This window comes from Narcine bancroftii, chromosome 7, assembly GCF_036971445.1.
Source record: "Narcine bancroftii isolate sNarBan1 chromosome 7, sNarBan1.hap1, whole genome shotgun sequence".
NCBI lineage: Eukaryota > Metazoa > Chordata > Chondrichthyes > Torpediniformes > Narcinidae > Narcine > Narcine bancroftii.
In genome coordinates this window covers 57,072,001-57,085,204 of record NC_091475.1, presented here as the reverse complement: position 1 = coordinate 57,085,204, position 13,204 = coordinate 57,072,001, and the positions used below count along the sequence as shown (strand labels likewise).

Genomic DNA, 13,204 nt, shown 5'->3' with positions numbered 1-13,204 from the left:
AAGTTCCATTTTTCCTTGTTTTTATTCAGTCACCTACAATGAATTTCTTTTCGTGTTCCCAACATTAACTCTTTTGTCCCCTAAGTTTGATGCTCAGATATTTTATTTCTAATGGTGCCCATCTCCAACATGATTTGTAACATCCAGCTCTTCATCTCCCACTCTGCTGACCTGAACATTTGTAAAATTCTATATTGTTTTTCTAGCAAAGGAGTAACAAAAAGCTTACTTCAGAAAGACATTTGGAAGATCAAAGCCTTCACATTTAATCCCATTTGAATCTATTCATTAATTATTGACTCCATACCTCTTCTTGTCAACTGTCTGATGATGAAACAGATTGTTCACAATCTTGGTGTCATATCTGAACCTCTGACATTGCATCTCTGAGATCACATTTGTTTACCTCTAAAATAATGTCAACATGTCTCAGCTCGTTAGAAACTCTAAACCATGCACTCTTCAAGATTTGACATTTTCAGTGTAGCCCCAGCTGTTCATCTTATGTTCTTCATAAACTTGAGGTTATTGAAAATTTTGCCCCGCTAATCAGAGATCTAATCAGTGTGCATTAGGGTAACCGTGGGGAAAGGAACACAAACTGTCTTTCCAGAACTCAGTCAGCATGGGGGAGCAGGTGCCATACCTGCAATGGGCCTCCTTTGTCTGCCATGCCATCATACTTTCCTCTCTCTTCAGAGTTTCAGATAAATACATGGGCTTATAGCGCATAGAGATGAAACCACGTGATTAATTTTGGTGACACCCTGGTGCAGTGCACAGCCCCCTAGTGACGCTTGTGTAGGGGGGCACAATAACTCATTGGAGGGGCCATGGCGTGAGAGTGTTCCCCCCCCCCCCCCATGACGCCAAACCTACCTCTAATCCAATTGCTTCATTTTGATTTCAAAATTCTATCTGTGGTCTTTTGTCTACATATATCTAAACTCCTCCAGTCACGTAACCAATCATCAAAGATTTCCTTTGTATTTCCCAGAGACATCCTGACTCCACACCAGTTTTTAGCACCTTGAGTATTCCCAAATTTGGTCCTGATTCCTCTAATTGGCAGTTGTAAGCCCTTGAATGGCTTTCCAAAAACTCTTGCTTATTTCTTTTTCCTCCTTCAAGGAACATTGATCTACCTCTTGACAAGAGTTGGCTAAAGTTGCCCATTAAAGGAGGAAAAAAATACCTTCAGTACCTGTCTAATATCTCTAACTCTGATTAGTACTGAATGACGTAGAAACATAGAACTCTACAGCATAGTACAGGCCCTTGGTACCTCCCCCCCCCCCCCACACCATGTTGTGCCAACCCACATATTCCATAACAAAAAAAAAGTAAACCCACCTAACCCCGTAACTCTCTATTTTTCTTTCATCCATGTGCCTGTCTAAGAATCTTTTAAATGCCCCTAATGGTTCAGCCTCCACCACCATCCCCGGCAAGGCAGAACTGAACACAATGCTCTAAGGAAGACATAACAATTCCTTTTATACAATGCCACTTATGTAGCAAAATTCCTTAGATTATTCAGTATTAACATTTTAAACTAAATTAGAAATTTGAAGGAAAAGGTGACATTTCTATTTATTGCCAAATAATAAGAAGCAATTAATTTATGCATTGAACTTCCATATGTACTGGGGCAATGATAATCTGCTGTTTGTAGCTTCCTTCGCTCAGCTGAGATGGGAGGATTTTGACTTCAAAGTTTACAGATGTGAATCTGTACATGTGTTCATGCAAGGCTTGCTTTTCATGTAGAGCTTTTGATACTCATTTAGAAAAATTGACATCCCTTGAATTATAAATTAGCAGAAAGTCCAGAGGTTGTGAGACAAATGAGATGTGCACAATTTTTTTTTGTTGGATTGAAAATTGATGACTGAAGGATAGTGGTGTGAAGAGTTTTATTGTAAGCTCATCTATTCACATTTTCCAAATTCTCAAACGACAGAATCTCAGTAAATACTGTGCCCTGCATAATGCTTGGGACAAATACACATTTTTCCCCTTTATTTGCCCCTGTGCTCCACAGTTTTAAATTTGTAATCAAATAATTCACGTGTGATTAAAGTGCACATTCCAGAGTTAATCAAGGATATTTGTAAACATTTTGGTTTGACCATGTATAAATTACAGCTCTTTTTATGCATAGTTCCCCTATTTCAGGGCACCTTAATGTTTGGGACATGTGACTTCACAGGTGTTTGTGATTACTTCGGTTAGAGTTGGTGCAGGTAGAAGAGAGTTAGGCTTGCTTCTAAGTTTTTGATCACCTTTGGAGATCAACATGAGGACCAGAGTTGTGACAGTGAAAGTCAAAGAAGCCATTATGAGGCTGATAAACAAGAATAAAACAGTAAGAAGCATTGCTCGAACCTTAGGATTACCAAAGTGAACTGTTTAGAACATCATGAAGAATAAAGCATACTGGTGAGCTCAGTAATCACAAAGGGACTGGTAGGCCAAGGAAGTCCTTCACTGCTGATGGCAGAGCATCACCAGAGGAGATACTTAGTACCTGGTGATGTGTATGAATCACAGACTTCAAGCAATCATTGCATTACAAGGGATATGCAACAAAGTACTTTAATATACATACCACTGCTATGTCCCAAACATTATGGTGCCCTGAAATGACAGGACTGTGTATAAAAAGTGCTACATAATTTTTTCATGGTCGAACCAAAATCACATGCAAATTGTTTGATTACAAATTAAATACTACGGAGCATGGGGCACATGAAGGAAACCATGTGTCTTTGTCCCAAACATTATAGAAGGCACTGTATATTCCAACTGCAAAATTTAAATTTTCTTTTCCTGCTAATGACCATGTATTGTTTGGAATATTCAAATTCTGAAAATTGGCATTTTATTTTTAATTTAAGTTTTTGAAGATTAGACATAACAAAGGAGCATTGATGTTTTGAAATTATCAATAAAGGGCAGCCAAGAGTAGAAAGCAAAATTGTTTTTGCCTGACTACCTTTCAGGTAGCAGTGTGGTGTGATTATCCTATTTGTCGGATATAAATAAACTCGATATGATAATCAAAATATTGTGTCAAGCGCCCTTTATTTTTTTATATATGTGTTTAACAGATTTTCTGTGACTGATGAAATTTGCAGACCATGGATGAAGATGTAAGAGGCCTGGAATTGCAGCAACAGGAACCAAAAGTGATTTTTGACAACACAGGTAATGCGCAAATTTGTCTCATACCTTATAGAATATTTGAGTAGTTATAATTTATTGTGTTTTAATATGCACATCAGTGTTGACCTTGTTTAAAATGTCTTTTGAAGTGAAAATGTTGTATGGATGGGCAAGCTTTTAATTTTTAATTTAGACATACAACATGATAAAAGGCCATTTCAGCCTACGAGTACATACCAATTAGGTTAATTGGGTGGCACTGACTCGTGGACCAAAGTAGACTGTTACCAAGGAGAGTGAAGTTAGCACCATAGAACTTTATGGCACAGAAACAGGCTCCTTCAGCCCTTCTCTGTGCTGAACCATTTTTCTGCCTAGGCCCACTGTCCTACACCCAGTCGACAGCCCTCCTTACCCACCCCCATCCGTGTACCTGTCCAAATTCTTCTTAAGTATTAAAATTAAATCTGCATTCACCACTTTAGCTGGCAGCTCATTCCACACTCTCACCACTCTCTGTGTGAAGAAGTTCCCCATTTTGTTCCACCTAAACCTTTCCCCTTTCACCCTTAACTCGTGTCCTCTAGTTTGTATCTCACCTACCTTCAGTGGAAAAAACCAACCTACATTTGCTCTGCCTATCCCCTCATAATTTTAAATACCTCTATCAAATCTCCTCTCATTCTTCTACGCTCCAGGGAATAAAGTCCTAACCTGCTTAACCTTTCTCTGTAACTCAGTTCCTGAAGTCCAGGCAACATCCTAATAAATCTTCTCTGCACTCTTCCTGTCTTATTGATGTATTTCTTGTAGTTTGGTGGCCAAAACTGCACACAATACTCTAAATTTCTCCTCACTAATGTCTTATACAATCTTACCATAACATCCCAACTCCTCTACTCAATACTTTAATTTATGAAGGCCAATATGCCAAAAACTCTCTTTATAACCCTATCCACCTGTGAATCCACTTTCAGGGAATTATATATCTATTCCCAGATTCCTCTGTTCTACAGCACTTCTCAGTGCCCTTCCATTTATCATGCATGTCCTTCCTTGGTTTGTCCTTCCAAAATGCAATACCTCACACTTGTCGGCATTAAATTCCATCTGCCATTTTTCGGCCCCTTTTTCCAGCTGTTCCAGATCATTCTGCAAGTTTTGAAAGCCTTCTTCGCTGTCCACAACTCCTCCAATCTTAGTGTCATCTTCAAACTTGCTGATCCAATTTTCCACATTATCATCCAGATCATTGATATAGATGACAAACAACATGATCCCAGCACCAATCCCTGAGGCACACCACTTGTCACAGGCCTCCAGTCTGAGAAGCAATCATCCACCACTACTCTCTGGCTTCTCCCGTCCAGTTCACTACTTCACCATGAATGCCTGGCATCTGAACCTTCCTGACTAACTTTCCATAACATATAACATAACATAACAATTACAGCACGGAAACAGGCCATTAGGCCCTTCTAGTCCGCACCGAACCAAACATCCCTTTCTAGTCCCACCTCCCTGCACAATGCCCATAACCCTCCATCTTCTTCTCATCCATATACCTGTCCAACCTTTTCTTAAATAATACAATTGACTCCGCCGCCACTATTTCTCCCGGAAGATCATTCCACACGGCTACCACTCTCTGAGTAAAGAAGTTCCCCCTCATGTTACCTCTAAACCTCTGCCCCTTAATTCTTAACTCATGTCCTCTTGTTTTAATCTTTCCTCCTCTTAACGGAAATAGTCTATCCACATCCATTCTGTCTATCCCTTTCATAATCTTAAATACTTCTATCAAATCCCCTCTCAACCTTCTACGCTCCAAAGAATAAAGACCCAATCTGTCCAATCTCTCCCCATACTCCAGATGCTTAAACCCAGGCAACATTCTGGTAAACCTTCTCTGCACTCTCTCCACTCTTTTATATCCTTCCTATAATTAGGCGACCAGAACTGCACACAGAACTCCAAATTAGGCCGCACCAACGTCTTATACAATCTCAACATCACCTCCCAACTCCTATATTCCATGCAATGATTGATAAAGGCCAGCATACTAAAAGCCTTCTTCACCACCCTATTCACGTGAGTTTCTACCTTCAGGGAACGATGTACCGTTACTCCTAAATCTTTCTGCTCTTCTGTATTCCTCAATGCTCTCCCATTTACCACGTATGTCCTATTCTGATTCTTCTTACCAAAATGAAGCACCTCACACTTATCAGCATTAAATTCCATCTGCCATTTGTCAGCCCACTTTTCTAAGCAGCCCAAATCCCTCTGCAATCCTTGAAAACCTTCTTCATTATCCACTATTCCACCTATCTTAGTATCGTCTGCATATTTACTAATCCAATTCACCACCCCATCATCTAGATCATTAATGTATATAACGAACAACAATGGGCCCAATACAGATCCTTGAGGCACACCACTGGTCACCGGCCTCCAACCTGATAGACAATTATCCACTACCACTCTCTGGCCTCTCCCTTTCAGCCAATGTTCAATCCATTTGACTATCTTAAAATTTATACCTAAAGACTGCACCTTCCTAACTAACCTTCCATGTGGTACCTTATCGAAGGCCTTACTGAAGTCCATATAGACAACATCCACTGGGCTACCCTCATCCATATTCCTAGTCACCTCTTCAAAAAATTCAATCAGATTCGTCAAACATGACCTTCCTCCCACAAATCCATGTTGAGTGCTCCTGATCAGACCCTGTCTATCCAGATGTTTATAAGGACTATCTCTAAGAATTTTCTCCATTAATTTACCTACAACAGACGTCCAACTTACAGGCCGATAGTTGCCAGGCTTCCTCCTTGAACCCTTTTTAAATAACGGAACCACATGCGCAATGCGCCAATCCTCCGGCACTATCCCCATATCTAATGACATTTGGAAAATTACCGCCAGAGCCTCTGCTATTTCCTCCTTCACTTCTCTCAATGTCCTGGGGAAGATCCCGTCTGGTCCCGGAGACTTATCCACCTTTATATTCTTCAAAAGCCTTAAAACTACACCTTTTGTAATCTCTATATTCCCCATATTTACCCAATTTGCTTTTTTTATCCCACATCTCCATGTGGGACTTTGTCAAAGGTCTTACTAAAGTCCATGTAGTCAACATCTAGAGCCTTTCCTTTGTCAACTTTCCTGGTCACCTCAAAAAACTACGATTGTTTAAATATGACCAACCTCACACAAAGCCATGTTGACTATTCAGTACCTGGTTATCCAAATATATTTGATCTCTATGAACACCTTCCAATAATTTGCCTACTACTAATGTAAGGCTCACTGGGGTATAATTTCCAGGATTATTTTTTGGAGCCTTTTTAAACAACATGAGCTACCCTCCAATTCTCCAGCACCACACCCATGGCTAAGGACATTTTAAATATTTTTGCCAGAGCCCTTGAAATTTCTACATTAAGGTCCAAGAGGACATCTTGTCAGGCCCTGGGGATTTATCCACCCTTATTTGCTTTAAGACAGCAAGCACTTCCTCCACATGTGAGCTGTTGTAGTCTGGCGCATTGACCTCTACCTTGCTGAGACCAGTCGACAGCTCTCTGACACCTCTTCCTATCGACCCCACCATCACCCATCAAGCCACCGTCTTCAACACCATCTCTCACCTTATCGACACTGAGCACCTCTCTCCCCCCACCATGGCCACCAACCTCATCCTCTCCCATCGCACCGCCCATTTCTACCTTCTATCCATATACATAACCTAACCATCCGGGCAGACCCATTGTCTCTGCTTGCTCTTGCCCCATGGAATTAATTTCATCATACCTTGACTCCACCTTTTTTCCCCTAGTTCAATCCCTCCCCACCTACATCTGTGACACCTCATACACCCTCCACCTCCTCCAATACTTACCCCAAATCAGACTGCCTCATCTTCACGATGGATGTCCAATCCTTTTAGATTTCCTTTCCCTACAGAGGTGGCCTCAAAGCACTTTGCTTTTACCTGGACCTCAAACCTGAGCAGTCACCTTCCACCACCACCCTTCTCTGCCTGGCAGAACTTGTCCTCACCCGTAACAATTTTTCCTTTAACTCATCCCACTACCTCCAGATTAAAGGATAAGCCAAGGGTACCCGCATGGGTCCCAGCTATTTCTACCTGTTGGTGGGTTTTGTGGAGCAAAACATGCTACAAACCTACACAAGCAAGACCCCCCCCCCCCAACTCTTCCTACGGTACATCAGCAACTACATCAGGGTGGCCTCATGCACCCACGATGTGCTCATCAATTTCACGGCCAATTTCCACCCAGACTTCAAACTCAACTGGTCCAGCTCTAATGAGACTCTCCCTTTTCTGGATCTCTCTGTATCCATCTCAGGAGACAGACTGTCCACTGACATTTATTACAAACCCTCTGACTCCCACAACTACCAGGACTACACGTCTCCTGCAAGGACTCCATCCCCTTCTCTCAATTTCTCCGTCTCCGCCACATCTGTTCCCAAGATGAGGTCTTCCAGTCCAGAATCTCTGAAATGTCTGCCTTCTTCCACAAATGTACCTTCCCCTCCACCAATATTACCTCGGTCCTCATCCGCATCTCCTCCATTCGCAGCTCATCTGCTCTAGCCCCCCCGCCCCCAAAAACAATAGACACAGAATCCCCTCGTCCTCACCCACCAACCTCCACATCCAACACATTATCTGCTGGAATTTCCGGCACTTACTACAGGATCCCACCACAAGACACATTTTTCATTCTCCCCCCCTCACAGTCTTCTGTAAGGACTGCTCCCTCTGTGACTCCCTTGTGCACTCTTCCCTCCCCACCCATCGCCTCCCCGGCACTTTCCACTGTGGTTGTAGGAGGTGTAATGCCTGCACCCACACCTCCTCCCTCACCACAGTCCGAGGTCCCAAACAGATTTTTCAGGTGAAACAACACTTCACTTGCACCTCCAGAGAATTCATTTACTCCATCTGTTGCACCCTCTGTGGGCTCCTCTACATTGGAGAGACCGGTCGCACATTAGGAGATCGCTTCACCCAGCACCTCCTCTCCGCAACAAAAGTAGCCAACCATTTCAATTCTCAAGCTCACATGTCTGTCCATGGCCTTTCACATTACCCCACCCTGACCACCCACAGATTGGAGGAACAGCACCTCATTTTTCATCTGGGCACCTTCCAACTCCAGAGCATGAACATTGAGTTCACTGCATTCCACTAATCAGCTTGCCTTCCCCCCACCCCACCCCACTGCCGCCCCCCACCCTTTAACTTGTTATTTCAGTTCCTACTTCCTTTCTCTTTCCACCTAGCCTAGTCTCCTCCCCTCACCCCTCCCCTGCGGTGCCTCCCTCCCCCTATCATCTCCCACCCTCACCACCCCCCTTCCCCCTTTTGTCGGATGTTGGTGATGTATCTTTACCTTTCCTACAGAAAGGCACTGTTTGACCTGCTGAGTTTCTCCAGTGTTTCTGTGTGTTTTCACTTCTTCCTCTTGACCTCCCAGCTTGTTTTCTTTGCTTTCCCATGAGTCTGCCCATTTCCTGAGCAAATACTGATGGAAAAACAATTACGATCTCCCCCATCTCTTTTGGCTCCATAAAATGCCGATCACTCTGATCCTCAAGGGATCCAATTGTGTCCATTCCTCTCCTTTTGTTCTTAATATACCTGTAGAAACCCTTAGGATTTTCCTTCACATTGTCTGCCAAAACAACCTTGTGTCTTCTTTTAGCCTCCTGATTTATTTCTTGAGGTTTTTCTGACTTTTTTTTAATACTCCCTTAAGTGCTTCATTTGCTCTGTGTTGCCTGTACCTGCTATACACCTCTCTCTTTTTCCGACCCGGTTCCCCAATATCCCTCGAAAACCAAGGTTCCCTATGTCTGCTAACGTTACCTTTAATCTTACATACAAATTCTGTACTCTCAAAATTTCACTTTTGAAGGTCTTCAACTTACCTGGCATATTGTTGCCTGAAAACAAGATCCCAATTCATGCATTCTCGATCCATTCTCATTTCCTCATTATTGGCCAATTTAGAATCTCAACCCAAGGCCCAGACCTCTCCTTTTCCATAATTAACTTTAAACTGATGACATTATGATCACTGGACCCAAAATGTTCCCCTACACATACTTCTGTCACCTGGCCTCTCTCATTCCCTAATAGGAGATCCAGTATTGCACTCTCTCTAGTTGGTATGCTGATTTAGAAAACTTTCCTGAACACATTTGACAAAGTACAAGTCATCCAGCCCTTTTTCAGTATGGGAGTCCCAGTCAATATGTGAAGTTAAAATCTCCTATTATCCCAACCTTATGTTTTCTGCAGCCGTCTGCTTTTATCTGTATAGATTTGCTCCTCCAATTCTTCTTGACTATTGAGCAGTCTACAATACAACCTTATCAGTGTGGTCATTCCGTTTCTGTTCCTCAGCTCCACCCATATAGCCTCAGTAGACGAGCCTTATGGTCTGTCCTGCCTGAACACAGCTGTGATATTTTCCCTGACAAGCAAAGCTAGTTCTCTTTCTGTCATCCCCCTGTTGCATCTGAAACAATAGAAGCCCAGAACATTGAGTTCTCAGTCCTGCCCCTCCTGCAACCAAGTTTCACTAATAGCCACAATGTCATAATTTGACATACCAATCCATGCTCTAAGATCATTTGCCTATCATACAATTCTTGTTTCATTGAAATAGATGCACCTGAGAATATTTCCACCACACGCAACCTGTTGACTTTTAGCAATGCATGCAATTTTAACATCATCTTTTCCCTCCTCCACTCCTCTATCTGCTCTGGCACTGTAACAGTGTGGCACCTACCACTATGCCAACCATGAAACCCTATTTCTTTCAGCTAAGGTGTCAAAAGAAGAAGAAAACATTTAAAGTAACTTGTGGAAGGTGTAGAGGGTTGATGACAGAGTATGTTTCTATCACAGGGTGCTAGGTATTCACAGGTCACAACGTGAATCTCTAATGGAAGCAGAAACCCATGGATAAAAATGTTAAAAGTACCCAATTTTGCTGGATACACAGGCTACATCACACCTCAAAAGTTAAATAAATGGGACCCAACAGTATCAGACAGATGTTTTCGCTGTAAAAAGGAAACGGGAACAACAATTCATGCAATTTGGACATGTGAGAAAGTGGAAAAATTTTGGGAAGATCTAAACCAGATATTAAATAAAATCACAAAAAGCAATATACCAAAAAAAACAGAGATCTTCCTCCTAAGTAATATAAGAAACAAAGAATTTGGACTCGATTTGGATGGAGCACAAAAAAGATTTGTTATGATAGCCCAGCTGTAGAAAAAAAATGTATTATGTCAACCTGGAAATTAGAAGACAACTTGAGAGTACAACAATGGTATATAGAAATGAATAAATGTATTCCATTAGAAAAAATAACATATAATTTAAGAAATAACATTACAATATTCAAACAAATATGGGAGCCATACATGAAACATAATAGAGAAATCCTACCGTGGACTTCCACCACCTAAAATGACAGAAGGAGAAGATAACGAAAAGAACTGACTCAGTAAAATTTCTTGTTTATTTTTATTAAGTGACGACATTGTTTAACGGGTTTAATGTATCTTATAGATTGAACTTCAAATAAATGAGGAAGGGGGTGAGGGAGGGAGGGAAGGGAGGGGGGAAAAAAACGACACTGTATATATTTAAGAAGAAAAAATGTCTGTATGTATCTTGGTCAATATGGTTATAGTGTGAAAAATTAAAAAATTTTTTTAAAAAGTACCCAATTATGTACTTGAGAAGTTGAACTGCAAAGCCATGGATTGGAAGATGGGTTAGACTTGAAAGCTTTGCATTGACTATCATGAACAAAATGTCAGAATGGCCTCCTGTGTTCTCATTTTCTGTTTTTTATTTTAAGAAAATAACCAGGTTTTGTTTTTGCATATTGGTAGAAAGTTTTGAATATTAAATGTCTTTTTTCATTTTCCAGTTCAAGAGTCGTCATCTCAGCATATTGATGAGCACCATTTTCTTGTGGAAGTTCAAGAAACTATATTTGTCGATTCCACTGTTGACCCTGGATCACACTTTATCGCTGATGACACAGACTCTGTTGTGATACAGGATGCCATTGAAGATGTTGTGGCTGAAGATGTCCACTGTCCTGATATTATTGAGGAGCCAGAAACCATAATTGTTCCTGAACATGTGTTGGACACAGATGTTGCTTCAGAGGAAACTTTGACCACAATCCCTGAAGACGTTTTAGCATCTGACATTACCTCAGAGGCCATGTGTGTAGCTGAGCATGTACTGACAAGTGAGTCGATACATGTGTCTGATATGGCCACTGCTGAAGCTGTTTCAGTCACTGAAGCTGAAATAGTCACTGACACATTGTTGTCTGATGTAGAAGAGGTTTTGGTGACGGACACTATTGAGGAGACTGTGATAGATGCACACAGTTTACACGTTCAGAGTCAGGAGACAGTTCCTGTAACCATCGAGGCTCCTGTAGGAAATAAAGGCACTAGTGAAGATTATTTAATGATTTCCTGTAAGTGACGAGAGAGGTAGGCCTTTGGCATATGGAAAATGAAGTATTAATGGAATTTGTTCCTTTATCCTAGCAAACTAGTCGATTGTATCGTGTTCTGTTTTATATTATAAATTACTCTGGTTGTGTATCTTCCCAGTATCTCACAGATACAAAAAAAAGGAATGCAAGTTAAATTAATTCAATAAGAATTGTTTTATCATTATAAAATATAAAAAATAGGAGGAATCATTTGTTTCCCACTCCACCATTCAGTAAGATTGTGGCTAATCTAATCTTGGGCTCTGCTCTATTTTCCTTGAGTCTTCATTCCCTCCTTGACAAAAATATTCTCGCTCAGCCTTCAGTCTACTCAATAATTTATCCTTTGCCATTCTCTTTGGGAGGAAATTCCAAACATTCATGATCTTCTGAAATAATAAATTTCTACTCATTTATATCTTCAATTTTCATCAGGATTCCCAAGAAGGAACCATCCTCTCAGCATCTATTTAATTTTGCACTCTCTCTCTCTCTCTCTCTCTCTCTCTCTCTCTCTCTCGCTTTACCTACATGGGTCTTGTTGTCACATTTTTCTTTATCATCTGTGAATTTGGCCATTAATGTGTGTTGTAAATATTTGAGATTGATGCTTGAAGCACCACACTGGAGAAAGACATGTAAGCCAGGGAACTCAAGGAAATTGTTTTTGTTTCATTGGTGAGAATCCATGTTGGAGAAGAGCAGGCTTTGAAAGTCTTAAAACACATCAAGATGGACAAATCCCTGGGACCTGATCAAGTGTGTGCGAGGACATTAGGGAATCTAGGGAAGAAATTGAAGGAATCTGGCAGAGATATTTGCATCATCGTTGAGCATGGGAGACTGGAGATAGATCATATTGTGCTTTTATTTAAAAATTGCTGTAAAGATAAGTGGGAAGCACAGTGAGCTTAACTTCAATCGTGGATGGGTTACTGGAAGAGATTCTTTGAGATGGGATCAATTTGGATTTTGAAAGGCAAAAACTGATTATCCCTGATTAGTCAGGATGGTTTTATGAGTGGAAAATCATGACTCAAATTTGAGTCTTGGTGGTAGACATTGTCTTTATGGACTCAAGCAAAGCCTTTGACGAGGCTGATCCAGAAGGTCAGATAGCATGGGATCCAGGGTGAGCCGGCAAATTGGATACAGAATTGCTTGATAGTATGAGACAGAGGGTGACAGTGGAGAGTTGTTCCTCAAATTAGAGGCCTGTGACTAATGATGTGCCATTGGGATCGGTGCTGGGTTGTTTTTTAATCTATCCTAATGACAATCTGGTGAGATGACAACAAAATCAGTGCGATAATAGACAGGCGAGGAAGGTTATCTAAGATTACAACATGATGGAGATGATGTGCCAAAGAATGGCATGTGGAGCTTAATTCTGGGCAAGTGTGAGGTGTTACACTGTGGTAGATTAAGCCAGCAAAGAACTTGCATGG

At 41.2% G+C, this 13,204-nt stretch overlaps 1 protein-coding gene across 4 annotated transcripts in view; it reads left to right on the top strand.

Moving 5' to 3' along the window:
• Positions 1-13,204, top strand: part of LOC138738958 (zinc finger X-chromosomal protein-like) — a 52,965-nt gene that overhangs the window by 17,834 nt on the left and 21,927 nt on the right. For 3 of the 4 annotated variants that reach the window (XM_069890197.1, XM_069890194.1, XM_069890195.1), the window contains exons 3-4: positions 3,114-3,210; positions 11,169-11,735. In XM_069890197.1, coding sequence (XP_069746298.1) covers positions 3,144-3,210; positions 11,169-11,735 — 634 coding nt within the window. In that variant the 5' untranslated portion in view covers positions 3,114-3,143. The remainder of the gene's footprint in view (positions 1-3,113; positions 3,211-11,168; positions 11,736-13,204) is intronic. The other variant, XM_069890196.1, reaches the window with a different exon arrangement.